General features: G+C 41.3%; 1 protein-coding gene across 6 annotated transcripts in view; it reads left to right on the top strand.

Annotated features, from left to right (window-relative positions):
* LOC101175047 (exocyst complex component 6B) overlaps positions 1-26,208 on the top strand; it is a 109,793-nt gene that overhangs the window by 30,634 nt on the left and 52,951 nt on the right. For 5 of the 6 annotated variants that reach the window (XM_023948956.1, XM_023948955.1, XM_023948958.1 and 2 more), the window contains exons 7-15: positions 97-267; positions 3,641-3,709; positions 12,990-13,073; positions 14,645-14,691; positions 21,979-22,099; positions 22,178-22,249; positions 24,378-24,475; positions 25,163-25,268; positions 25,431-25,540. In XM_023948956.1, the coding sequence (XP_023804724.1) occupies positions 97-267; positions 3,641-3,709; positions 12,990-13,073; positions 14,645-14,691; positions 21,979-22,099; positions 22,178-22,249; positions 24,378-24,475; positions 25,163-25,268; positions 25,431-25,540 (878 nt within the window). The remainder of the gene's footprint in view (positions 1-96; positions 268-3,640; positions 3,710-12,989; positions 13,074-14,644; positions 14,692-21,978; positions 22,100-22,177; positions 22,250-24,377; positions 24,476-25,162; positions 25,269-25,430; positions 25,541-26,208) is intronic. The other variant, XM_023948961.1, reaches the window with a different exon arrangement.

Here is a 26,208-nt window from a genome sequence, read left to right as displayed (position 1 = left end):
ACAGTGTGTTCCTCTCCCCCTCCTGAGGTGGTGGGGGGATGTAGTTGGGTGATTGGATTTGACCTTTGTGCTGCTCTGATCTGCGTCTCTGCTCAGGCCCAGCTCCAGCGCTCTTTGGACGGTTCCCTGTCCATGCAGCCCCGCACCCTGATTGGCCGACGCGGCAGGAAGGAGGCGATGGCCGCGGCAACCGAGAGCGACGGCAGCCCGTTGTCGGAACAAGACTCTGGCATTCTGGATGTGGAGGATGAAGATGATGATGATGACGTGAGAACACAAACAAACGGACAACATTCATTTCTGTCACATACATTTTCTTGACACATACAAACCTTGCAGTTTAAAAATGTTTTGGTCCACGATGATGCAGCAAGGCTGGATATCACCAATATCTTCCAGGATCGATTCAATTCGCTTCACCAGAACCTGGAAGATCTTGCTTCTTTTCAATGTTTTTGATCCACTTGATTTGATTTGAATCAATTTGTATTTACAAGGTTTACAAATGTAGACAGATTTGTATAGAAATAAATAATCTGCATTGATTTATTAAGCTTGGATCGATTCTGATCAATTTAATCAACCCAGCCCTACGATGCAACATCTACCCATCCTGATTAGATTCAACCTCATGTGTGTTTATCTTCAAAGGTCACATTAGGGTCTCAGTGAAAACTAAATGGTCAAAAAAAGATAAAAAATAAATCAAAAAAATACACTATTTGCGGGGTAAGCAGCAATTTGAATCTTTAAAGTATATTTTAGTCTTTACCATTCTAAAGAGTAAAACTTGCAGAGGTAAATTCTCCTTCATGCTTGAGGTCTTTTGTTGTTTTTAGTTTAGTGCTTTTTTTCCTACAAAGTCACAACTGGTGGTGACTACCACTCAAATACAGCCAATACTGGTTTAGTTTCCAGAATTGGTGAGATAGTGTATTCTTTTTTGCCCTGGTTTCCTGTAGTGGGGGTTGACCTGTATGATGAATGTGGGTTTTGGGCGACCTCATCTTATGCTTCGTTGACACCGGGCATTTGTCTCATCAAGAATATGCTAAACGCAGGTCCTTAAACTGGCTTTTAAACATGTAGTTGTAGAGTTAGATAAGCTAATTCTCTGTAAGACGTCTGGTACATCGCCTGTCCGTCCTGGGGGAGGATCCCTCCTTCATGTGGACACCGCTGAGGTTTCTTCTTTTTTCCTGGGGATCAGTCCCCCCCCCCCAGTTTTTACCAATGGGTCTAAGGGCAGGAATGCCTAGTTTTTAGTTTAGTTTAGCCATTACCTATTGAAATCTATGACTTCATGTTCTCTATGATTCCATGTTCAATATATAATTACCGGTATGAAGCCCATTGAGACGACTATTATTGTAAAATTGGGCTACATGAATGACAGGAAATGGATTTGAGTTTTAGCATATGGTGTTCACACCGGACATTTTGGCTCTGCGAACTCATCGAGCGGTCTAGGATGGTGACGTTTTATGCGGGCCACCTGTGTGCCCTGTACAGTTTGGCCCATTTTCACCCACAGACAGCCCACTTCCCACGTAAAGTTAGTTGTGACTGAGGCTTCAGTGACTAAAGAACGCACCATGCGATAGTGGAGAACGACGACTCTCCTCTAACAAACCTGCAGAACCCAATAGAGCAATCTTCTGCTCCCACCCATCCTGTCAGAAAGGCTACAAATGGGTTCTTGCTCCAACTTGACCTGCAAAGGGATTTTTGTTTTTTAAAGATCTTTGGTTTAAATGTAATTTTTCTCAATCTAAAGTGCACATTTTAGTCCAACGTAGTGTTTGCATGGCACAAGTTCTACTTGGGGTTCATGAGTAGAGTGTTTTGACGCTGACCTTCTTGGCTGGATCAAAGCGTCTCTCTGCAGCCTTTGTTGTTCGCATTAAAGGAAGGCAAAATACAATGAAGGGAATGGAGATGAACTTGTCACCCCCCGAGCTGCAGCTCCGTTTTTTACGGTCGTCGTGGCTCTTTTACGTCCTGTAAACTTCACTCAACCTTCTTCAAGGAAAGACCTTGGTTTAAACAAAGGCCTGACCTCTGCGGTCGCCGGGGTTACGACCGTGTCGGCGCCAACGGCCTGCAAAGATGCCAACCGCCAGAGTCCCGTCTGCTCACGCCTGAAACGGGTTTCTGCTCCGTTCCTCACAGTCACTTCCTGCCTCCGTCTTTGAGGTTTTTATCGTTTTGGAGAAACCGAAGCTAACCTTTTCTCTTCCCCATATTTGCTTATTTATGTGTGGAAATGAGATAAAAACCCCAGAAAACAAAAGCGCCGTCATTCCAGTTTCCATTCAGCCTGGTGTTGACAGAAATCCACGTGGAGCAATCGCCAGCCGCTCTCCATCCCCATCCACTTGACCTTTTTTTATGTGAGATGCTTTATTGTGGACGAACCGCAAACATAAACATGATTAAACGAAGAGCAAACAAACCTGCTGCCAACAGAAATGAGTCACTTTGGTGAAAGGTTCATGTGATGCTGCAGCAGGGAAACAAACTTCCTGTTTATAAACCCTCCAGAATAAAATCCCAGAAGGAGGTTATGGGTTCCTGGGATGCTGACTTAGTCCCACTCCGATCAGCTTTTGATATATTTTCAAAGCAGTGGTCTTTTAATTATGATTATATAGTTTTTATGGAAGAAAAAAAAGAACTTGTTGTTCTCTAGGTCATAGTTTCTGCAGAGTGGCAAGAGTTTGATAGAAATTCACCTAAAAGTTGTGTTTGGGATTGTTGGTGCGGAGCAGCGTCTGTTGCCTGTTAGAGAACTGACCTTATATCGGAGTAAACTATTAACATATTTATGAAAATAATTTACCTTTGGCACACTAAAGAACAACTTTTTAAATGAAACATGAGTTATTTTCGCAGTTCAGTTTTCTAGCAGAAAGTAAGACGACTTGATCTCTGATGCTCCGCCTTTCGCTCCTTGAGGATGTCGCTCGTTTCGTGACGTCAACCTAGAATCGGTCTCGGCAGCGCATCTGCGTTTCGCCCACGAGTTTGAACAACGTCTGATCTTTTGCAGAGATGGATGTGCATATCGTGTATTTAAAATGAAAGCGTTTAGCCCATCACCACTAGTTCCAATGAGAAAGTGGACGTGTGTGCAGATTCCTGTTGGAAGGGGCTGTTCCTCACTTTGTGATGTCACAATGTGAGAATCCACTCATTTTCATGGATTGGGAGAGGCTGGTGCTAAGCGCAGGTTCTTGAAGGAGTACTTATAAATGCGGGAATGGATCAAAATTCCACTTTAGAGTTGTTTATCGTGAGGAATTAACATTATAAAACTCTTAAAAGATCAAAAAGTGGATTTTGCATGGTAGGCCCTTTAATAACAGAAGGGTAAAGGATTTTTTTTTTAAGTTTTAAGTTATGTATCACCCTCTTACATCTTGTCAAAGCGTTCACTTCAACTCTGCGCCGGCAGCATTGCCATAGAAAAGAAATAGCTTGTTCCCGCTCATTTTTCGGGTTCACTGAGCGGACTGCGACCTTTACATTTCGTCTGCCCGCCTACAGGTTTACCCATGTTTTGCCCCGCTTACGGCTCGTTTTCACCCGATAGGGAAGTTGTCACTAAGACCTTTGTTGGTTTGGATTTTCCCTGCAGGTCTCCGGAGCTCAGGAGTTGGTGGACTTCTCTCCGGTTTACCGCTGTCTGCACATCTACACTGTTCTGGTGAGTCTATATTCCTCTGGTTTCTTTTGTTTGTTTTTTTTTGCTCCTCTCCTCTTGTGCTGCTTTTGTTTCATCCACGGCATTGCTTCATTGAAACAGCGTTTCTGTGAGTGGGATGTTGTCCTCCCCCCGTGTGATATGTGTGCTGAGGAGCTGCTTTGCTCATGGACTCGTGACATTATTATCCTGTGGCTCTGACCAGCGTCGGTGCGCTGAAAGGCTGGCGACTGCTTCTGGATGGGATGAGGCCTCCAGCTCCTGGCGCTCCTCCAGCCCGCCGCTGAGAGAACCTGCGTGTCTAATCTCAGCCTGAGTCAGAGCGACACGGGTGGAGGTGTTGACCGGGCCGCCACCGGGTCAGCAGCACATTTGGGGTCGGCCCGAGTGCGCAGGCCCGCGGGGGCCGCGACCGGGCCAGCGAGGCCACACGGTCGGGGTGTTTGTACTCAGCCTGTCTGAGGGGCTCTCTGGCAGGGCAACAGGAAGTGCATGAACTTTGACAGGAAAGAGAAAAGGCAGCGGAGGGATGGAGGCGGGGAGCAGAAAGGAGGGATGGAGGTTAGGGAAAGGGTACGATGGGGAAAGATGACAAAGAGCACAAGAATGAGAGAGCTTAAAGGGGGGGAAAGAGAGGAAAGTTTTGGGTTAGAGGAAGAAGCACAAGAGCTTTAAGGAGAGGAAAACCAGCTGGAAATATGTCAGAAGAGAGGAGCTAAAAATAAACCTCCTTCATCTACAAAAATGACCAAAAAAGTCTAAACCAGTGGGATTTACTCCAAAATAATCTCACTTAAAAATGATAACTTTGTTCTCCATCAGTTTAAATGCTTAACTTCCTAAACAACCTTTTTCATCTGTTGAAGCTAAAAGTTAAACAAAAACGACCTAAAAACAGCTGCCAAGGCTGCATTTTTGTTCAATGAAAATTCCAAATTTTCTTTGCTTCAATGACTCAAATGAATGTCTATTTGTTAAGATGTATTTGAAAATAATAATCCACAGACGTAAACCCGAAAACAAACAATAGTTGTAAATATTATAGCAAAAAGGCACATTTGGAGTTTGAGAGAGAAAAGAGAAAAAATCATTTTTGTCCTCGTTTTTATCAAAAAAACGTAAAGTAAAAATTCGGATCTCCTCCCCTCCTTCACGCTAAACACGGACAGATTCACAGATTAGAAACCATCAGAATTCGTCAGCGGAGTCCAAATGAAGGCATCCTGTAAGTTTACCCATTTTTAAAGTGATTAGGACAAAGGTATGTTTGGAAAAACTTTACAGACATACCAAAACCTCAAAAGACGAGAGCCCAGACGCTTTAAGTTAAGTACGACGCATTTTTTAATAAAACAAGTTTAAAGTCATAAATTAACAAGAAAAAAGTCGTAACTGTGAAATTTTCAATGGGATACTATTTGGATTGAGAACATGGTACGTTTATTTTACTATAAGATCCACCCAGATTGATTCATCCAAGGCAAATTGGTAGTCATCCAACTGGATGACAGCGAAAATGGATCAGTCCATCCTTCTAGTCCAATGGGTGGAAACACTTTGAATTTAGCAAAGACCTGACCGTACAGTGTGCCAGAATGTTCCGATAATGTTCCCTTTGGATTATTTTGATGTGGAAAAAAAAACATCCCACTGGGCGGAGGCCCCGGGGAAGACCCAGGACACGCTGGAGAGACTACGTCTCTCGGCTGGCCAGGGAACGTCTCGGGGTCCCCCCAGAGGAGCTGGAGGAAGTGGCTGAGGTGAGGGAAGTCTGGGCATCTCTGCTCAGTCTGCTGCCCCCGCGACCCGGTCCCGGATAAGCGGAGGAAGATGGATGGAAAAAAAACAGTGGGCTGAAATTTAGGAAACTAAAAAGTGAATGGATTTGACATTCATTCTCGTTTACTTGTTTGTTCAGACACGTATTTAATTGACACTTGATGATCTTGAAGAAATCCAAGGAATCTGGAAAACTTCACCTTTACTGTTCAGTTCCAGGTATTTCTCTCCAAGTCACACTGCTTGAAGTTTTGGCGGCTAAAGACGTTCTGGATCCCTCCGGAATCAGATCGAACCGTTCAAATTTAACCAATATTGATTAGGAATCGTATTGTCAAGAACATCTCATGATATGAATCGAAACACTGTTAAAACAAACCATTACACCCCTAGTTTCCACTCACTTGGTTGATCCGATTCAATTCTATTAACAATCTGCCACAGACAGATTGACCTGGTTAGATCGTAGGAATATAAATCAATGAAGTCAATGAATTGATGCACTACCATAGTATTCAGATACTCCTCACAGCCCTACCACCCACCCCGTCAGCAGATTCAAACCAGTCGTCATAAATATGCTGTAAAAATCACAGGTGAACAGTTTGGAAAGACATGAAACCACAGAAACGAAGCGGTGATTTCAGAAACTTCAGGGTAAATTTAGAAAGAATGGTTCAAAAAAGAAATTGAGAAGAATAATTAAAAGCAAAGACTGTGTAGAAGTCAGGTGATGAATAAGAGTTTGTCAGAAGGAAGGAGGATAACGGCAAGTTGCAGGAAGGATGGAGGAGAGAGTGAATCAGCTGATGGAGGAGAAGGGTCACAGAGAGGTTGAAGTAGCAAAAACAGGAAGAAAGGGAGAGAGGGCAGGGCAGAAAAAGGCTGAGATTGAACAGAAGGGAAAGGAGTGCGTTGTGCCTCAGGAAGGTGTCGAAAGGATCGACCCGATTACCTCAGGGGTCAGCTTCACCCACTCATTCATCTCTGTTGTTTCTTTTCTTTCGCTTTCCTCCTGGAATTTGTTTGTACTTGGGTCAAAATGGAGGAAAAAAGTGGCAGAACGAAAGACAAGAAACAAGAATCTGAGGGAAACTTTGCTGCGTTTGTTGGGGTCGTCTGGAAAATTACAAACTCACACAGGCGGTTTGTTGGAACAACTTGTACCGCATGAACACACTTTTGACACTTTGGTTTATTTGTCTAGCAAACCTGGATGAAGAATCCCATTTGTAATCAGTACCTCCACTTTCTCCATTTTTTTTTCTTTTCTCTTTCTGTATTCCTTCTCGTCTTTCCCTGTTTCTTGTCCACGACTTTCCATTCATTGTCAGTCCTGAACAATCCTCCTTTGTTGCACACTTTACAGTGAGAAATCTGAAAAAGAGTTGTTGGGTTTGCAGACGGGCCTGAAGCCCAACAGGCTGCAGAGGGAAAGTTTCGCCGTCACTGGTGGATTACTGCCCAGAGAGAGTCTGTTTGAAGGTGTTTTCTCTGAAGACACAACGTGGCATTAGTGTTGGACAACATCTTTGAATCGGTTTCACGAGTCTTACAACAGTTACCTGTGTGGAGCTTCAACAATTTATAGTCCTGAAGGACTTTGGTCAAACTTAAGTTGGCTAAACAGCTGAGGACGGTAGAAAAGCTGTCATGACTTATATCCTGTCCAGCAGCTGAACAAAACGGATCAGAGCTAAAGGCCTCTTGTGATGGACAGATTTGACAGTTACAGTAGGGGGCTATGAATCTTCTCACACATGAGGAGTCTATTTGTATAAACCCCTTGTATGAGCAAAACTGACATTTTATTTGTTGGTCCTGAAGCTGAGAGAGAAAGGGTCCAATCCTGTTTATCGACTTTTAATCAGAATGAGTGCAGTAAAGTCAGAAACCTCGGTGTGATTTTAGATGCAGATCTTACCTTTGAAGCACACGCAAACCAAGTTACAAAGACTGCATTTTATCCTCTTAGAAATGTTGCCTGAGTGAGACCCTTTCTCTCCAAAGCCAGTGCTGAAATATTAATCCATGCTTTTATAACATCTAGGACAGATTATTGTAATGCTTTTCTTTCTCGTATTAAGAGAAATACTATCAACCGGCTGCACCTTGTTCAAAATTCGGCTGCACGCCTTTTAACCAGAACCAGAAAGAAGGAGCACATTACTCCAATTTTGAAGTCTTTGCACTGGCTCCCAGTCAGCTTTAGGATCGATTTTTAAGGTTCTTTTATTAGTTTATAAAAGTTTAAATGGAACTGGACCCTCATTTTTATCAGATTTACTTTTAGTCTATGACCGTCCCTCAGGTCCACATGTGCAGGTCTGCTGGTGGCCCCAAAGGTCAGAGCTAAAACCCACGGCGAGGCCTCATTTCAGCACTGTGGGCCTCGCCTGTGGAACAGCCTGCCTGAGGGCGTGAGGGCTTCAGCCACTGTGGAGGTTTTTAAGAAAACCTTAGTAAAGCTTTTACATAGTTTTTACTTGTCCACATGTTTTTCTTTGATTTTTATAAAATTTTAACAACTAATTCGATTTGTTTTGATAGTAATGGTGGGATGTGTATGTGTTGGGTTTTTATGTGTTTTTATTAATTTATTTATTTTTGTATTTGTATTATTTGTACTATGTTTATTATTTTCACTACTATATTTTTCTTTTTTTTCTTTCTGGGACGCACTTTGAGATGCTCTGTAGCATGAAAAGCACTATATAAATAGAGTTGAATTTTGTATTTGAGGCTAAACTTTCTATTAATTGTTTGTATACATTTTTGTCTTTGGTATATGGGATAGATGAGGACTAAACTTAACTTAATAAATGCTGGTTCAGTGCGGGCTAATCCCATTTCCACCACCAATGCATAACAAGAAAGAAGTCCTTAAATTTACAAAAGCACAGTTGAGATCTTAACAAGAGTCATGCAAATGCATTAAATGTGGAGTGACAGCTCATAAACCTATTAACATCTGATTATTAACCTGTCATGTTAACCTGAGTTGTTTTACCCTTTTAACATCAGAGCTTTAGCTTAGAAGCTGACATTCAAAATAAAATGTTAAGAAAACAACAGAAACCAGAAGAGGTAGGTACTATGGGACATCTCTGATTGGATGATTTCAACAGGAAATTATTTGGCATGAAGTCAAACTGGATATCATTATCTGATAAACAATTTTACATAAAGCCTACCTTTTCCGGTTTCTTATTAAATGTATTTTTCTTATTTAACATTTTGTTTTGATTTTGTCTTACTTTTGCTTTCGGCTTTTCATATTTTTTTGTGTTTTAGTTTCTGGAATTTTGTTTCGGTTTCTAAAATTGTATGCTGCTTTTTTATTATTCATTTTGCTTTTCTAAATTGCCATTCTGGTCTTTAAAATGTTTTTGCGTGGACTGATTTGTTGATGTGATTTGCACTTCAGGTCCACCGTAGGTTCCAACGAAGGGGCAGAGATTTGGCTGCGACTTTTTTTCAGTTTGACCATGAAATCAGCTGTAAATCTGCTTTTGAATTCTGCTCTGGATTAGGGTAATTGGCCTAACAGCGTGGTCCTAAACTTGAATTTTTTGGAACCCTGTCAGAAATACTTATTGAAAACACAAAAACGTATTTAAAATAAGTCCCCCGGATCCTGTGTAGTGTATTTTACAAAGTCTTTTTTTTAAATACACACCCAAAAGATTTAAATCGATTAGATTTTATGTAAACTGGTAAAGCAGTATTGGGTTTTGAACAATTTTCAAAGGCTCGGTGAGACAAGAATGTCCAATACCCTTTCCATTTAAAAGTTCCACCTCAATATTTTTTCTTGAATAAGATCAGCATCCCTTTTTTATTCAGGCCTTAATATTGCCTCCTTACGTCTACTTGATGTCAACCCACTTCAGAAACATCTTGTTGGTGCAGACAAAGACTCCATGAAGTTCTGATGGATCTTTGAGAACAAGTGGCCAGTATGGAAAGACATCCATTGTTGGTCTCACTTATGAGAGCAAAGTTCCCCTGGTATTGATCACAGTTCAGAATAGTTGGAACATATCGAGATCTGTCATGTATTTCTGTTTGTTTTTCAAAAAATATGGAGAATAGAAAGTTTTGTTCCAGGTTTGCATGTGTTGGGCAGAAGTGGTGATGGTTCTGGAATCGAACCACTCCCTGTCTAAGTTCCTAATCGTTCTCTTATGTGTTGGCTTCGTGGTCCCATCTGTAACCCTGTTATACTTCTTGTAGTCCAAAGAACTTGTTGATCTTGACTGGGTTTTTGCTGCAGCAGAGTCCTGTCTTTTAACTTTCAGACACTAAAGCGGTCTTTTCTGAAGACGTGTGGACTCGCCACGACTGCAGTTGATGAAAATTTAAGCTGTCTTTTTAATAAAATTCTGACATGGTGAGAGTTGTACATTAGCAAAGGATCAACTGCAGTTACATTTCTGTCTGCAAGCACTCCAAGATCAGATGCTGTGGAGAAATGTTGGAAGAAAGACATTTACAGACTGGATGGAAATGTGTGATAACTTAACGTGAACATGTCTGACTCTGCAGTCACAATTCATTCCATCACAAAGCTAATTCTCTAAAGTGAGAATAGTGAGTTTGGAGCCCATAAAACGATTTTTAAAGCTTTTGTAGTTTTGAAAAAGAGGACGTAGGTCTATAGGTGACAGACTTCTCCACATTAAGGGGAGCCAGTTTGGTGGGCTCCTGGACGCCTCCATGGGGAGGTGGTCTGGGTATGTCCCTCTGGGCTGAGGCCTCGGAGAAGACCCAGGACATGCTGGAGAGACTACGTCTCTCGACTGGTGTGGGAACGCCTCAGGGTCCCCTAGAGGAGCTGGAGGAAGTGGTTGGGGAAAAGAAATTCTGGAGATATCTGCTTAGACTGCTGCTGCAACCTAATCCTGGATTGATATCAGTGTTAAGTGATGGTTGGCTCGTTTTCATCTGAACTGATTACCGTTCTTAAGGGTAGCTAGCATCAGTTATGTTTTTTTGTTTTAGTTCCATCATTAAAAATAAAGTTGAGACAGGAACTTTGGAAACCAAATCATAAATTCATCAACGTATCTTCAGGTAAATTTGTCTTTTTGCAACAAGGCCTGTATGAGGCCTGTACTGTTGGAAGGCTTCTTTATTTACAGTTTAAAACATGTCGACTCTTGGTTGGAGTTCAAATAAACAACAAAGATTGAGAGTTTAACCATCTTTATTCCATCCCATGGATGAGTCATTTCAAGGTAAATGGGGCCAAACCTTTCCTGCCTGATGCTCAGCATCAAAAGTTGGGTTTGGGGAGGATTTGGCCACATTTTCTGGTTTATTCGTTTTAGTTTTTTCTCTGCTTGTTCATTCCTATGAATCAATCTGTTGTTTTCCCCTCCGGTTCCCCTGAATTCCTTTCTCAGAACGTCCATCTCTGTGTACAGACGGATTTATGCCCATGTGAAGCTGGTAAAAGGCAGGCTCTTCAGGCGAGGATAACGCAAGATAACTTGTGATCTCCTTGCAGCAATAAAAGTGCAATTCAGATGCTGCCAAGTGCGAGGAAAAGGTAAAATTAAACAGAAGGACAACCTTTTAGCTATGAGAGGACTTTCCTCACTCAAGGTGTTAATCGCAGTGGTTGACCCGTATTGGGTTGTCTGGTCTTGTCGAGGGTCATAGTTCTCTTGAGGCTTGTCGATCACCGTATTGGACATCATAAAAATACAACATATGAGTGACATGTGTTTGATGAGTGTATTGAAAGTAATCAGAGTAATGTATGTTGCACGCACATATGATGTACAACACACCAGCGATGCACCTACTTCACCCTTACGTATTACCCTTGTGTGTTGTCTAATGTTGCATGAACGTTTTAGCTCTACGGGTTCCCTGAGCAGTCTAGGACCTCAATACTGTACAGGTTTGCCAGTTTTAAACCTGCAGACTGCCCGCGTCCACCCATAAGGACGGTTGTAAGGCTTTAGACTTGGACTTAGGTCAGGAAGTCTACTTAAGGTAGAACAAGCAGAGTGGATGAGAGAGGAAAGCCCAGGTTAGCATGTTTTGTCCAACCCAATGCCGTCATTTGTTTTCCTACGACTCTATCAATGGTAGCAGGTTGGCGGTCAGGACAGAGCAGTGCAGATACGTCTGTTTACTCTGGAGGTCTGGTCAGTAGCTTTTTCATGATATCTGGAAAGTTCTGAGCTTTATCTCAGCCCTGACCTAAAGAAGACAGAGAAAAGAGTTTTACTTTGTGGTAAAATAGTTTGGTTTTATTCTCTGGTTATTTGAAGGAGTTTGAGTATTCTTTGTTTCTTCCCAGAGGAATTTCCCTCATCTTCATGCCAGACAGTCGTCAAAACCATGAGATTGATGGTTGGTTTGGTGCGACACTAATCCACTAACTCTTGCTGATATTTTGGCGTTCTTCTTCTTAACACCTGTTGCATCTCCTTAGAAATCTTGTTAATAGAACATAAACCAGTACTAAGAACTTTGTGTATTTCAAAGTTTGAAAAGTTCTTTTTTTTTTAAAGTGGACAAAACGTTTTTATAATTCTGAAAAATAAAAGAACAATTGGAGCCTAAAAAATGAAATTCCCACACAATTTTTATTTTATTTAGTATTTTCTCTTTCTGCAAACTATAGTTTTAATTGTTCATTTATGTCTAAAAAAACAAAAATAAAGGTTTATCAGAAACGGATTAAAAATCTGAAAACACATTTTCTTAAAAAGCTTGAAAACCTCCACTGCAAACTTCAAATTGTGGGAGATTTTATTGTCTATGCTGCCACTTTTAGACACTTTTCCTGCTCTACAGAGCAGAGTAGCTCCTAAAATCTGAAGACATTGAAAAAGTATATATTTACTTTGGTTAGTTTTCAGTTTTGCCCCAAACTGGTGAAAATTATTATTCAAATGTGGTTAAAAAAGATATTTTTTTTTGTATAAGACAAATGGATTTTATGTTTAACTGAAGGGTGTCTTTTGTTTAGTGGCTAGAATCATGTAAGGCACAATACTGCATTGTTTTGTCGAACAAACTGAAAAAAAATGTTTTTTTTCACTAGTAAGTATGGAATTGAAAGCAAAACATGGCAAAACCATTAAGAACATTGAGACAACTGACAGAAAATGAACTTTGGGGTAAATTTATATAATTACATGCAAAAAGAGACATTTTTTTGGGGACGTTTCTGACTCGATTTACGATATTTTCCTTTTTTTCCCCTATTTTGTTAGTAATAAACGAAATACAAGGATTAAAATTAAAAATAGGAGAACTTTATGCCTTTAGAAATCAGAAAAAATCCGTCTTCAGGTTAATATTTTTGCTGGTTTAAGAATTTCTATCTCAGTTATCCTATAGACCACATATTTTTCAAAAATGTTCAACTGCTGTACGATGGTAATTGACTAAAATACGTATTTCTGGTTCTAACATCACTCTTGTGTGTTTTTAAGTTGAGGTTGTGTCCTCTGTGTCTCACCCCCCGTTTGTTTTGTAGGGTTTGCGTGATGTGTTTGAGAACTACTACAGAAAGCAGAGGAGGAAACAGGCTCGCCTGGTGCTGCAGCCCCACTCTAACATGGTACGACTGCACTGCCACTCACCGTGTGGAGGCACTCTGCTGTTCACACACCTCTAACCTCACCCGCACACCCCTGCTCCCGACTCACACTTAGCCTGGATTCACGGAGAAGCCCCCCCCCCCACTCAAGGAATTAGTTTCAAATAAGCCTGAAAATGGTTTAAGCTCAAACTAAATGCATCTCTTTATGCTCGCATTTTTTGGAAAAAGTCAATTTCTTTAAAGGCCTTTACAAATGAGTGAGTGAATAATGCACGACATCAAAACCAAACCATCCAAGTTCACTTTTCTTAGTCAAACTCACAAAAGAAAATTAAAAATAAATCATTAAATAAAAGATGCTAAACATTGCTTATAAGTCATAATACCGGATAGAAGTGTTAAGTAAAACGCTGGTTCCAGTAATATTAAAAAGTTTCCAATGTCGTTGGGGGACAAAAAGGCAAACAAGACTTTACTACATTTTACTAGATAAAACAGTTCCAGCTCCCAACAAGCAGAACTTTTTCAAGGATTATTTTGGGTTTTTGGCAATAAAAAAGTTGAATATTCTAAAAGTAAGATCATTTTAGTCCTGAAGGAGCTGAACATTTTGATGCCAGCGATGGTATATGAGCTGAAAGGATGCGGAAGATGTGCAGAAAATAAATGTTAGACTAAAAAAGACATGTTTAAGTATCATCAGAGAAAATCATCACTGTAGCAAAAAAGCAGAAGTTTGTTTGCTAAAAAAACCCATAATTGTTTACATTGTATTCTAACAAGATCTTTTATCTAATGAATATAAAGTACAATACAAATTAGACCCTTTTGCATTGAAAAAATATGTTTTAGAAACTATTATTAAAGAAATTATAAATACTTTAAAAGTGACAATTGTGAAGAAAACAAAGAGTTGTAGTCTGTTGATATAAATGGTCCTATCCTAAAAAGGAAGAGTGAGGTCTGTAATGTTCATCTTAGAAACCCGTCAGAGACAGGTTGTACAATAATATTCTCGGAAATCACATTTTTAATTATTAATTTGCATAATTCTGCCCCTCACAGACCAGTTTCTTCTTTTTTAAAAAGCTCTTCTATCCTCCACTGGTTACCTGTATTCATGTCACCTGTTTGAAAGAGTTGTCTGTTTAATATACAGCTGTGCTCACCCCTAAAACGTCAGACTGCGACCACTCCACTATGATCAAAGGCCGAAGAGCTGTCGAGGGACACCAGGGACAAGATTGTAAACCTGAAGGACTCCGAACTACAGTAAACAAGCAGCTTAATTAGAAGAGAGTAACTGTTGGAGCAATTATTAGAAAATAATAGAAATTCAAGATCCCTGACGATCTCCCTCCACCTGGAGCTCCATGTCTGATCTCACCTGGTGGAGTACAAATGATGGATTCAAGGATTCCCATCCTGCAGTTGTCTAAAGGTTTCCCTGCTTAAGTCAGAACAGGTCTAGGCCAGTCTAAAGTTCTCCAAAGTCCATATCCACATCAAGATTTGGAGAATGTCATCTAGTCACTCACATTTTTCCAGAGACCCCCCCCCCCCTTAAGTTCATCTGTTTCTTTTTGTAGCACGAGACCTTGGAGGGATACCGGCGGTACTTCAATCAGATTGTTGGGTAAGTCTGCTCGTCTTCTGCGTTTTCAGCCGTGAAGAAACATCTTGATACTTGCTTGATGTATCACAGCAGTTTCAAGATACTTCTGGTGTTTTTCAGAAAGTGCAGCAAGAACTTTCCTGATGCCTGATGGGTCATTTCATAGTCTTGTTCTGCTTTTTCATCTTCCATCTATCTTTCCTCGCTGTGTTTTGGAAGTCTGTGTGTAACTTGGCACCCTTAGAGTTAGAAAGCTTGAATGGGAACGAACAGGACTTTCAGCAACACCTCCTTTTATTACTTTTAAGTTTCTCTTGACAGTTTGACGTCTCTTTTTCAGTCCACTAGCCCTCACCGTCCCTGCGGGTTTTGCTCTCCTCTATCCTCCCATCTCAATAAGAGCCTTAAGCCTACACACCCACTCGCAGCTGATTGATGATGCCGCGACGGTGGATTTACTGCTGTTCTACTGTCTGTCTGAACGGAGCAGACGCTTCGATAAACATACCTGGGTGGACATACGATCGCAGACGGGATAAGACACCTTCCTGTCTGTCGTTCTCATCTAGAGAAAAAACTCCAAAAAGCAATAAAAACGGATCATGGAGGCATGACGTTTTTGGAAGTAGTAGGATCAATTCCCTCAATTTTACACATTGGCTGTTTATGACCACTGGCTTCAAGAAGCCAAAATGTATAGACTTCTATAGAGAAATAAACAGCCGTTACTCACTCTTTATAGCTGTCAGAATAACCATTCTTGATCTGATACCATTTTTTTAATGTGTTCCAAATAATCCTTATCTCTCCCCCCCCCCCCCCCCCCCCCCGGTTTTTTCTTCTTCAAGTTTTTCAAGTTCTAAACTGGCCAATCAGATGCCTTAATAAAAAGTAGGCGGTGCTTACCGTCCCCCACGTCCGACGTTCAAAATGTTTGACCATTTTGCCCACTTCAGAGTGGCAGGGGTGTGGGCTTCCAACAAGCTCCTTCTAGTGAGAGTGTTTGCCATAGAAACGTTGGCTTGGACTGCTCCGGAATCGATCACTGATACCGCTGGCTCCAACATGGTGGCATTCATGTTGCAAAGAAATGGCAAAAAAGTGGTGAGCGACTATATCTTCAGTCCAGTCCTCATTAACAGTCAATGCCTTTGCTCAGTCCAACTCCCATTGAATGTGGTAAAACCAGCATTAGCAGCTGTTTTTGAAATGTGTGTGCTTGATATTTTGAACATAACCATAAGGGAATCCAGGTCCAACTACAAGCTGAGTGTTGTGTCACGGAGGGCATTCAGAGCCAACTCAATCATTCAGCCACAAATGGAACCTACCAGTTCATGTTTTAATCCTGGTGTGGGAGGAAAGAGGAAAAGTCCTGAAGGAGGAGTTTGATAAGAATGTCCTGGAAGTGAAGAGAGCATCAGATAGGGTGAAGAGTTTAAAAGTTGGAAGTTAAAGGTGCGATGTTGAGTGTTGTCAGCGGTTTTGCCTCCCAAGTAGGAGGACCTGTGGAAGAAGATGAATGAGGTGTTCAAAGGGTACCACCACTGGGGAGATAGTGGTGATTGGGGGAAACAAGGACAGATGTGTTGACAGGTTCCACAAGTGTGATGGGAAGATGGAAGGACAACTTTGAGGAGCTGATGATTAAGGAAAATGTTAAGGGCATGTCACACAGCCACTATGTACATCATGCCCATTCTCCATGTATGATTCGTTTGTGATACATTAGTGATACACGTAATTCACGAGTGTTTCTTGCGTTCGTCATTCGTCGATGTGCGCAGACGTCTGTCAAGGTTTTTCAGCCAAAGTATCTTTACGTGAATTCAGTTTTGAGCTGTTGACATGGCTGAGAATTACGCATTTTGGTTGAACACAGGCATGGTGGATGTTTTAATTTGTTTATACTTTGGATGGTCCATTTGTGATACATCTGTGAGAGGTCCACGCAAAAACAACTCACTTTTCCCACGTATATTCACGCATGACCAATTTTCATCTGTGTGCAAAATGTACATATTTGCTACGTGACACGGCCTTTAGAGAGCCGAGAAGAGATGGATGTTGTGGCGCGGAACGTAGCAAAGATTGTGAAGGCTGAAGTGAGGAAGACATCAAAGAGGATGAAGAGTGGAAAGGCGGTTGAGTCTGACCACATGCCTGTAGAAGAATGAAAGTGTTTAGGAGAGGTGGCCGTAGAGTTTCTGACTGTTTATGGATGTAGAGAGGGACAGGAGGGTGGTTGGTGTAAGTGATGAAGATGCAGAGGAGAGGGATAGATGGATGGAAAACCACTAGCTTTGCACAAGCGACAGTATTTAGATGAATTATGGAGAATTTCAAGTAAATTGAATGCTAGTTGGCTAAGCTTTCACCTAAATAAGTCATATTACAGAACCTTTCAGTGAATGAAAAAAACAGATTGTAAATTTAAAATGAGTTTAAACTGAAAAGCACACATTGTAAACTTAAATATATGTATATATAAAAAAATAGAAAAACGTTTTTGGCGACTATTTTGTGATTCCTCCTCTGATGCACAAACCTTTTTGTAGAGCATTATCACTATTGTACGCCACATTAGAGGCAGGCAACACAAATAACAGAAGCTGTTCTGGAGCAGAAAATGAAGAAAAGGTAGCATTTCCCAATAGTTCTGCCTCTGCTGCGACTGTCTGAGCCGTTTAACCAATGGATAACTCTTTGTTCACACAGATTTGTGTGTGGAAAACTTCCCCCGACTGAATTACAAAAATTGTCACCTAAGTGCCAGACTGTACTATCCTATATAGTTGTACATAATGTAAATCTCAACGATGCGTGAAATAATTAAAGCCGTAAGGCTTGGAGTCATTTTCTCTGTTTGGTCTTTTTTTTTTTTTAATATATCATTAATGCAATGGAAAAAGAGGATAACTAAAGGTGTTTTACTCTGAAGGGGATGCCCCCGGGGCAACTGGAGCCACTTTTGTAGGCAAATTAACCATTAATAATGCGGCTGTGTTAACAGAGTTAATAAAGTGGCGGAAGTGGCGGGATCCTCGTACGCTTGGTAGTAAACCGCTGTCAAATAAAACAGAAAAAGAAGAAAACATTTTCACATTACAAATCAGATAGACCCAAACGTGCAGTCTGACTTGGCACCTGCGCTGTAAAGATCCTGCAGTCTTGATCTTCAACTTTTCTCTCATTTAAATAAACTTTGGCGCTATAGTAAACATTTAAAGAGTTTAATTTTAATGTTCAGATCTCAACAGGCACCCTGACCTGTAAGTGTCGTAAAATGCTTTATCGGAAACAGACGCATTTCGCGCATGCAGGTACCGATCGGGTAACCGGTGTGGGGGGCGGGTCGTGACAGTCATCATGACCTCTTTCACCCGATCTCCATCATTTCTTTCACCCCACCTTGCCTCCGGTGGAAGGTTGCCGCCATCGGTGGGTGAATAGGACTGTTGCTGAAAAGCGCTATGGGCCTTTGAAGAAGGGAACAAACCGCTATACAAGTACACGCCATTTACCATTTTACCAAAGAAAAATCAAGTTTCTAAGAAAATCTAAAAAAAACATTATTTAAAGACCATTTAGTCTAACATATTTTCTTAAATGTGTATCAGATTTGAAATAAAATCACAATAAAACTAATAAGTCTGAGTTTCTGTTCCATTCAGGACAAATATCTGTCGACTGTCGTTTCGACTCTCTAATTTTAAACCAACAGTTCCCAAGGATCCAGCTTTAATTCCACTGTACGATCACAGTTTCTCATTAAAATTAAAGCTTTCACAGTTGAAGGGCAAAAGCTCAAAAATGTTTCCGATCAATCTAAAAAGTGAGCCGCCCTCCCCCTCTGTGATGACAACGAGGAAACCGAGCGACCGCAGAGCGGCTCCTTGTGGTCTCTGCAGCCTCAGCGGGCATGGCATTGAGTGAGACGTACTGTCAGTGGACTTCAACCCAAGCCGCTTTCCGGGCAATCCGATCCATTCTCGCGGGCGCGGGTTCAAGAAAGCAGCGCAGCTCGAGATGGAAGGGAGCGGCGACGTTCTCAGACACCGGCGTCTTTTAACGCCTGACTGGACGAGTGTGCTGCCGGCTTGGCCGTCTCTCCTGGTTGATTTTCCAGCTGGAGGTTCATGGCAGCTCCTCTGGAAAGCTGTCAGCTTTCAACAAAACAAAGCTTTAGAGAAAAAAAAAAGAGTGGGGATATGAATAACCACACAAAGACATATTTTGTTTTATGCTAGTGATGCTTGTGATTAGCTGCTGGAAACGCTGCTGCTGCTGGTTGACTCTTTCCAGACGGAGAACAACTTTGATTAGAATAAAAAGTATTTTTGCTGTCATTTTAAAGTTTCAGTTCTCATTGAAAAAAAACTGCTTTAAATGAAAAGAACTGTAGATCTGAACCGAGGAATGTAATTTACGACGGGTATCAGATTTGCGGATGTTTACAGTTTTTCTCGTCATCCCTTCGTGTTTATTAAACAGTCTAGAACCTTTTGTTTTTTTTCCTTTTCTAACTTTTGGAAGTGAAGCAAGTCTGATGTGAAGAGTACTCCACTCAAATGAGAGTTCTCTAAAAGTTGTACAGTATGATGAATAGAAGTGACATCACTGTGAAACCACCACTACCTGAAAGTAATGCACATCCGTTTTTGTGAATTTGGATCAGAACAGACGCGCATTCTGTCTCATCTACATGCAGACATGCAGCAAATCTGAACGTTGCAAGTTCTTTGACATTTGTTGAGGAGACGTGTCAAATGATGTGGGAAGATGAAGGAAATCCCCCACTGTGTGTTTGGATGGCAAAAGGAAAGGAAATTACAAAAACTCCTTCATTTCGGCACCTGTTTCTAAACAAATAAATAAACGTCAATGTGCTACGGTAGTGAAGCCTGAATACATTCAATTCCAGTCAGATTCCGGTTTGCTTCCTTACACCTACATTTATCCCTCCAAGCAGAGAGAGATATGAGGAAAAAAAATAGTGTCTTTAAATCTGGACGTTACTACTGCTCGATGATGTCATCAATCGTCACCAGTTACCTACGTTATTGGGTAGCTGCCAGCGCCCAGAAAATACACATCGGCTTTATAACTTTAAAAAGTAAAAAAAAAAAAGTTAATACTCAATACTAGCATGTATCCCTTGTGCTATCCTAGGCACGTTAATGTTAGGAGTTGGGTCATCTAGACCCACTAGACAGTGCTCTGAACCTTTTTTCTTCAATGATTTGTGATCTTCACTGGTGTCCACGGATTACATGAAATCTTTCCACCTTTATCCACCTTTGTCATGGTAGGAAGAACACGTCAATGGAAGGGTGGGGTCATCTTGACCCAACAAGACAGCACAAGGGTTAGATATAAACTTGTACAATTGGAACAGTAGGGAGGAGCCAAAGGGGAAGGGAAGGGACGCCAATTGGATTTGGCCAAATATTATCTGTTCCTTTGTTATGATTTTCCAATTTACACATTTCCATATAGTTAAGTAAATCTACCCAAAATGCAACTTGTATGTGATTCTTTTTTCTTTATTATGCGTTTTTTGGCTGCAGTGACTTATTCTCCTGAGTGACTTATAGTCTGAAAAATATGCTAGTTTTCTGCAGATCAGCCGTGGTTTATCAGAAATTGGCCCCCCTTTGCTGCTATCAGGGAACTTGTGGCCTTTCCTGTGCATTTTCTGCATAGCAAATATATTTTTCAAGCAACTTTTTTTTTAGCTCAACTTTTGATATATGTCCTCTGAAAAGTGTCACAAGAACATGATAAAACACCACTTTTACCATGGTGGGTCTTTAATGAAAGACTTGTGAAAACAGATTAAGGTTTTCTGTGTGAACTACTCTAGGGATCAGTTAAAGCACAAATTTGAATTTAAGCAACCAAAAAACAGTGGAAGGCCTTAATAGAGTATGCACACTTGGCTTGTAAAAGTCTGCACAACAATTTCACAATAGCAGTTAGTGGTGAAAACATTTATTGTAGCCACACAAAATGATCTAAGCAATGAAATTTAGAACATCTTTAATTTGCCTGATTTTTTTTTTTTTGTGTTAACCAAGGAGTTGCTTTTTGATCATCAAAGGAACTACAAGTTTTTACATGGTCAGGAATTGCCATTTATTGAATTTTACAAAGGATGCCACTAAATATTTTTCTTACTATTGTTGCACAATTAGCTAATATCCGCTTTTATTTTTGAGTATTTCAGCCGTTATCCTTCTCTTAGGCCCTGCTAGTCACCAGGATGTTTTCAGCAGTATAGTTTCTTACCTTTCGCTGACTCGCTGTTTCGCAGATTTCTTTTGTACTGTTTTGCATGCCTTTTTTTTTTCTTTTGGTTCAAAGCACATTGCGTTCTGCGTCCTTTTTAGCCATAGATTTGGCAATCAATCTCCGCCCTGTTGTGTCTCCTTTACCGAATGCGTTCAGTTTGCCAGATCTTCATACATCTTTGATCGCGGTCATACTGGAATTATTTTTTCAACTTTGATTTAAATGAGAGAAAAAAAACTATAAAAATGTTCATGTATGTCTGAAAAAAGTGTATAAAGTTTGTAGTGAGAGGTTTTAAAGCCTTAGAACATCTACAATTATTAGCTGCAAGACATCAAAAGTAGTGACTACGTCGCAGATTTTTTTCTGTCACGGGTTATTTTTAAAGCTCCTTCAATAACCGGGACAGCTTTTGAATACTTCTAAAACACAGTTGCTGAATAATCCAGTTTGTATCACGTTTTTTTAATATTTATTCATTTATTTTTACGGCTTTTCAGCTAACAGATTGCAGCCTGTGACTCGGCCCCTCCCACGTCCAGCTAAAGTAGCAGCCATTAAACCTTTTCTCCATTTTCTCTATTAAATTCTTTGTAAAATGATTTAACTTATCAAACAAGACATATTTACCATCTTGGGTTAGGTTTCATGGTACTAATGTATGGAACTTATTTTTCTTTATGTATGATAATACATATAACTCATATATCCATATAAGTCATGGATATATTTAAATAATAAGACTGTCAGGTGACGATTGAATCTTCAGCTCTAGATTACCCTTACTGGATGTTTACCAGGAAGTAAAAGACTCATTCTTCCCACCAATTTGCCAGTTTTTGGTGGTGGCATGACCATAAAATAATCTATTTCACCAGTTGCTCATCTCTTAGCGTCAATGGGCCCGTCCCTCAGAAAACAAGTTCATTTTAGGTCAACAAAACTGCATTTGCAGATCTAAACATAGTTTCTTTTACTGTTCTTAACCTCCTAGTGTTCCTCTTCCTCCTTCAGCTTCTTCGTTGTGGAGGATCACGTCCTTCACACCACCCGGGGTTTGGTCAACAGAGCCTATGTGGAGGAGCTTTGGGAGCTGGCACTCTCCAAGATTGTTGCTGCCCTGAGGACGCACTCTGTATGATGAATGACACATTTAGGAAAGACGAACAGCCACGTTCCCATAACATCCTGACTCTCTGCTCTGCTTGTTTAGTCGTACTGTGATGACCCTAACCTGGTGCTGGATCTGAAGAACCTCATGGTGCTGTTTGCCGATACGCTGCAGGTACGTGTGTGATTTACGACCGAGAGCCTCTCCGTCCCCCAATATCTCGCTAATCTCCCAAAGCTGTGGTGTTTTTAAGTTCAGCTGTCCTTTGTGACCCCCAGGTGGCCATGAATCTTCTTAAAAGGAAGTTTAGTTGGTTTTTTTTAAGTGGATGGCTGCAAGTCTCCAAAGAAAGGGCTTCTTTCTGAACCGTTTTAAAGATGGGAGTTCCTCAACTGATCTGACTGTGTTTATCCCGTGCTGCACAAATGAACAAACCTGAATGGATGGAGTGTGATGGATGAGGAAGGAATGGAGGAGAGATGGAGGGGATGTGCTGACCGGATGGGGGGGGACACGAATAAGACTTATGGAAGACATGGAGGTTGTGCTTGGGAGGTCCGACGCCGCAAGTCTTCCACGTGGAGTGATGAGCTGCTATTGAATGGCGTTTTTCCGTTCTTTCGACAGACTTTTTCCTTTTTGAACCAAACTTTCAAATCGGGTTTCAGACACGGGATGCCCAACATTTATTGCTTCATAAATCAGATGAAGGTTTTGAATTTCGGAACTGGTTACTGTTGCTGAGAAACAAAGACATGAAGCCAAGTCAAATGAATAGATAATTAATAGGGTTTGTTTGTTAATTTTACATACTGTTAGAATTAGTTGATTGGATACCCTTCTATTGTTCCTTTACTGCTGGTTTTCCAGCTTTTCTTTTAATTAGGTTTTGAATAACTGAGCCCTTTTAATCCAGCTAATTAACAGGGGTAGAGGTTGCTGGAAAACGTACAGGATGGTAGATCTGTGTCTCATTTCCACTGAGCGGTACGGTCAGGTCCGATACGGTCCGGTTTAGAATGGTCCAGGCAACTCAAGTAAGCGTTTCCACTTAAGGTTGGATCGCCGCGGTGCCTGTGGGGTGACGCTGACAAAAACAACAACAATGGAGGTCGTCCAGTAGCTCATTTTTTTTCCATTTGACTTTTGGTACTTCATATAAACAAAGCGTTTAATGTTGTCTGAGAGAAGATTCCGGTCAGCGAAGAGGAATACAGCTGCTTTGTTGGAGCTTTCGCTTGTCGATATGACTATCAGCCAATCAATGGGTTTCAAGAGTAGCTCTGCTCTAACTATTCCGTTCAATTTTTCTATGGACCTACAACCAAGAGGGGCCCAAAGATGGGATTGTTCGGTCCGGCTTAATGTCAGTTTTATAAAAGAAACGCTCAACGTACCAGACTGGACTGTACTGCTCAGTCCATTTAATTGTTTTCATTGTTTTTTCATAACCAGATGGTTGTTCTCCATCTGAGAAAATAAATACAATTCATGTACATCTGTAATTATTAACTACAAATCATCAGAAGTAGGGGAATTACTTTGCAGAATTTGTTGTCGCTGATTATTTATTGATAAACGTGGGCTAAATGGTAAATGGCGTATACTTATATAGCGCTTTCTACCTTCTTTCGAAGACCCAAAGCGCTTTACAGTCACAGTCCCATTCACCCAGTCACACACACATTCACACACTGGTGGCGGCTCCGCTGCAGAACACTGGCGCCAACCTTCCACCAGAGGCAAGGTGGGGTTCAATGTCTTGCCCAAGGACACTTCCACTCATGGGCGTGCAAGGCGGGAATCGAACCTGCAATCTTACGATCATGGGTCTACCGCCCTACCGCTGCTCCACAGGCGCCAAAACTATCGAACACTTCTAAAACACAGTTGTTGAATGATCCAGTGGGAATCATGTCTTTTAATTTTTTTATTTTTTCTTATGGATGTTTATTTTAAATCTGCTTTCTTGTTCAATGCCTAAAATAAAATGTCCCTCTTGTTGGTGTTTTATAAAAACTGATCTAAAACTCAACCGTTTACGCAACCAACGTAATTTTGATGGATTCAGGAGCTGAGAAAAGTAGATTTGCGCCGATACAAAACACTTTCCGTCCGATGCATTGGAGTTGTGTAAACGGTTGAAAAGTAAAAAAAGCGTGCATTATTTAGGCGCCACCGGCGAAATCTCCAGTGTTTAAGGGTCAACTTTGAAAAGTTTGGTATTTCCCTCCTGACTGGGACTGGACGGGCGTCTTCTGGGAAGTGAACTTCAGCCCGTGTGTTTGATCTGCATTTGCAGGGTTACGGATTCCCGGTGTCCCAGCTGTTTGACATGCTGCTGGAGATGAGGGAGCAGTATGGAGAGATCCTGCTCAAGAGGTGGAACATCACCTTCAGGTACCGACCGATCCGGGCCGCCGTCCGTTTTAGCGGCTCGGGTTGTCATGCGGGAAACCTGCCTTTGGTCAGGAGGTCACGCAGTGTTTGCACGACCACAGCACACTCTCGTCACACCAGAATGTGAGAAATGTGGTTTTGAAGTTTTATGAGCATCAAGAGAGGAAACGTTTTCAAACGACGTCCGGAACATTCTTTACCCTTCGGAATGGGCAGCACCCTCAGACGCTTTGTGTGTGCGTTTGGGCTCAACAGGCCATTGTTCGCCTCTGTTCAATGATACCAGAGGGACGCGGGGCAGTGAGAACGGACAAACAAACACACACTCCCTCTTTCCTCCTCTTTTTCTTATTGGAGTTAACACACACACACACACACACTCGGGAAGCCACAGGAATGTTGTGATGTATTGTTGGGGAGCGATCCCTCTCCGGTTCACCTCCTCTCCATGGAACGCTGGAACGTCCGATCTGCGGAGCGCCAAACAGACGTGGGGGTTGTTGAAAGGAGGCAGGGTGGTAAGAAAACCCGAAGCGTTGGAACGACCCCCAATGGGACGGTTGGAGGTTAATGTTTGTGTTTCAGAAAGAGAGAGGTGGAGCTGAGGAAACGTTTGTTTTTAGCTTTCTCCCGTTGACGTCTTCCACGAACGGAGGAAGTGATTCACCTGTGATCTGCCGTCTTCAGGCAGGTGTTGGATCAGGACAACTACAGTCCAATTCCAGTCTCTACAGAGGAGGAGTACCGCCACTACACTTCCCTGTTTCCCATGCAAGATCCTGAACTGGAAAAGGTGAAAACGAAACATCAGAGTTATAAAAATACAACTTTTTGCTATTTTTAAACATTTCACATCCTTTCATTTTAGTGAATGATAAAGGTTAGAGATGCTGATAAAGTGAAATATTTGGCAAAACCTTATGGAACTCTGTGTTTTATCTTCTGTGTTCGCCAGCTTCCCTTCCCTAAAAAGCTTCCCTTCTCCGAGTTTGTGCCAAAAGTCTACTCTCAGCTGAAGGAGTTCATCTATGCCTGCCTGAAGTACTCTGAGGATCTGCATCTCAGGTACTCGTCAAAGCCGTAGGTGGTTTGTTTTTACCCATGATGCCGCTGACAGGTTTAAACAAACCTCAACACACGGTGGAGTTTAAACCTAGCCCGATCAGCTGGCTTCTTCATTAAAACCGAAAGCTTCTCTTATTCTCATCACACGGTCGGATCGTGACCCGACTATGATAGCCCCACCACAAGAGATGGGTTAGATCCAACACCATTTTTGAATTTGGATTAATGGTTTTGGTTAGTTTCCCCTAAATATTAAAGTGTCTAGACTAAATTGTTCAAAAATCAAAAATATTTGGGCCTTTTCACATCAATTCAGTTCAACTAATAATTTACATAAATATTGACAACTTGAAAAGGTTTTCTCACCAAAATGGACACTAACAGAAGTATTTTGTTTAAAACGCTCCTTTTCTTTTGGTTCTTGACTCTTATTGGTTTATGACAAATGTGCATTCGTCGTCACATCAGCTTTCACTAATTTGCACAGGTGGATTGGCAAAGATTTTTGGACTGGATGCCCTTCCTGACCCAACACTATTATATCCAGGCTGGGGACAGCCACAGGGAAGCCCAGACTTTGGCCCCCTTGTGGCTGCATAGCGTAAAGCAGTCCTACACACAACCAACTAAGCCGTCCAGCTGCTGAATGTGCATCATTCTGTATAAAC

Source organism: Oryzias latipes, chromosome 18 (genome assembly GCF_002234675.1).
Source record: "Oryzias latipes chromosome 18, ASM223467v1".
NCBI lineage: Eukaryota > Metazoa > Chordata > Actinopteri > Beloniformes > Adrianichthyidae > Oryzias > Oryzias latipes.
Note: the sequence above shows the minus strand (reverse complement) of the source record. Positions and strands in the feature narration are given on the sequence as shown.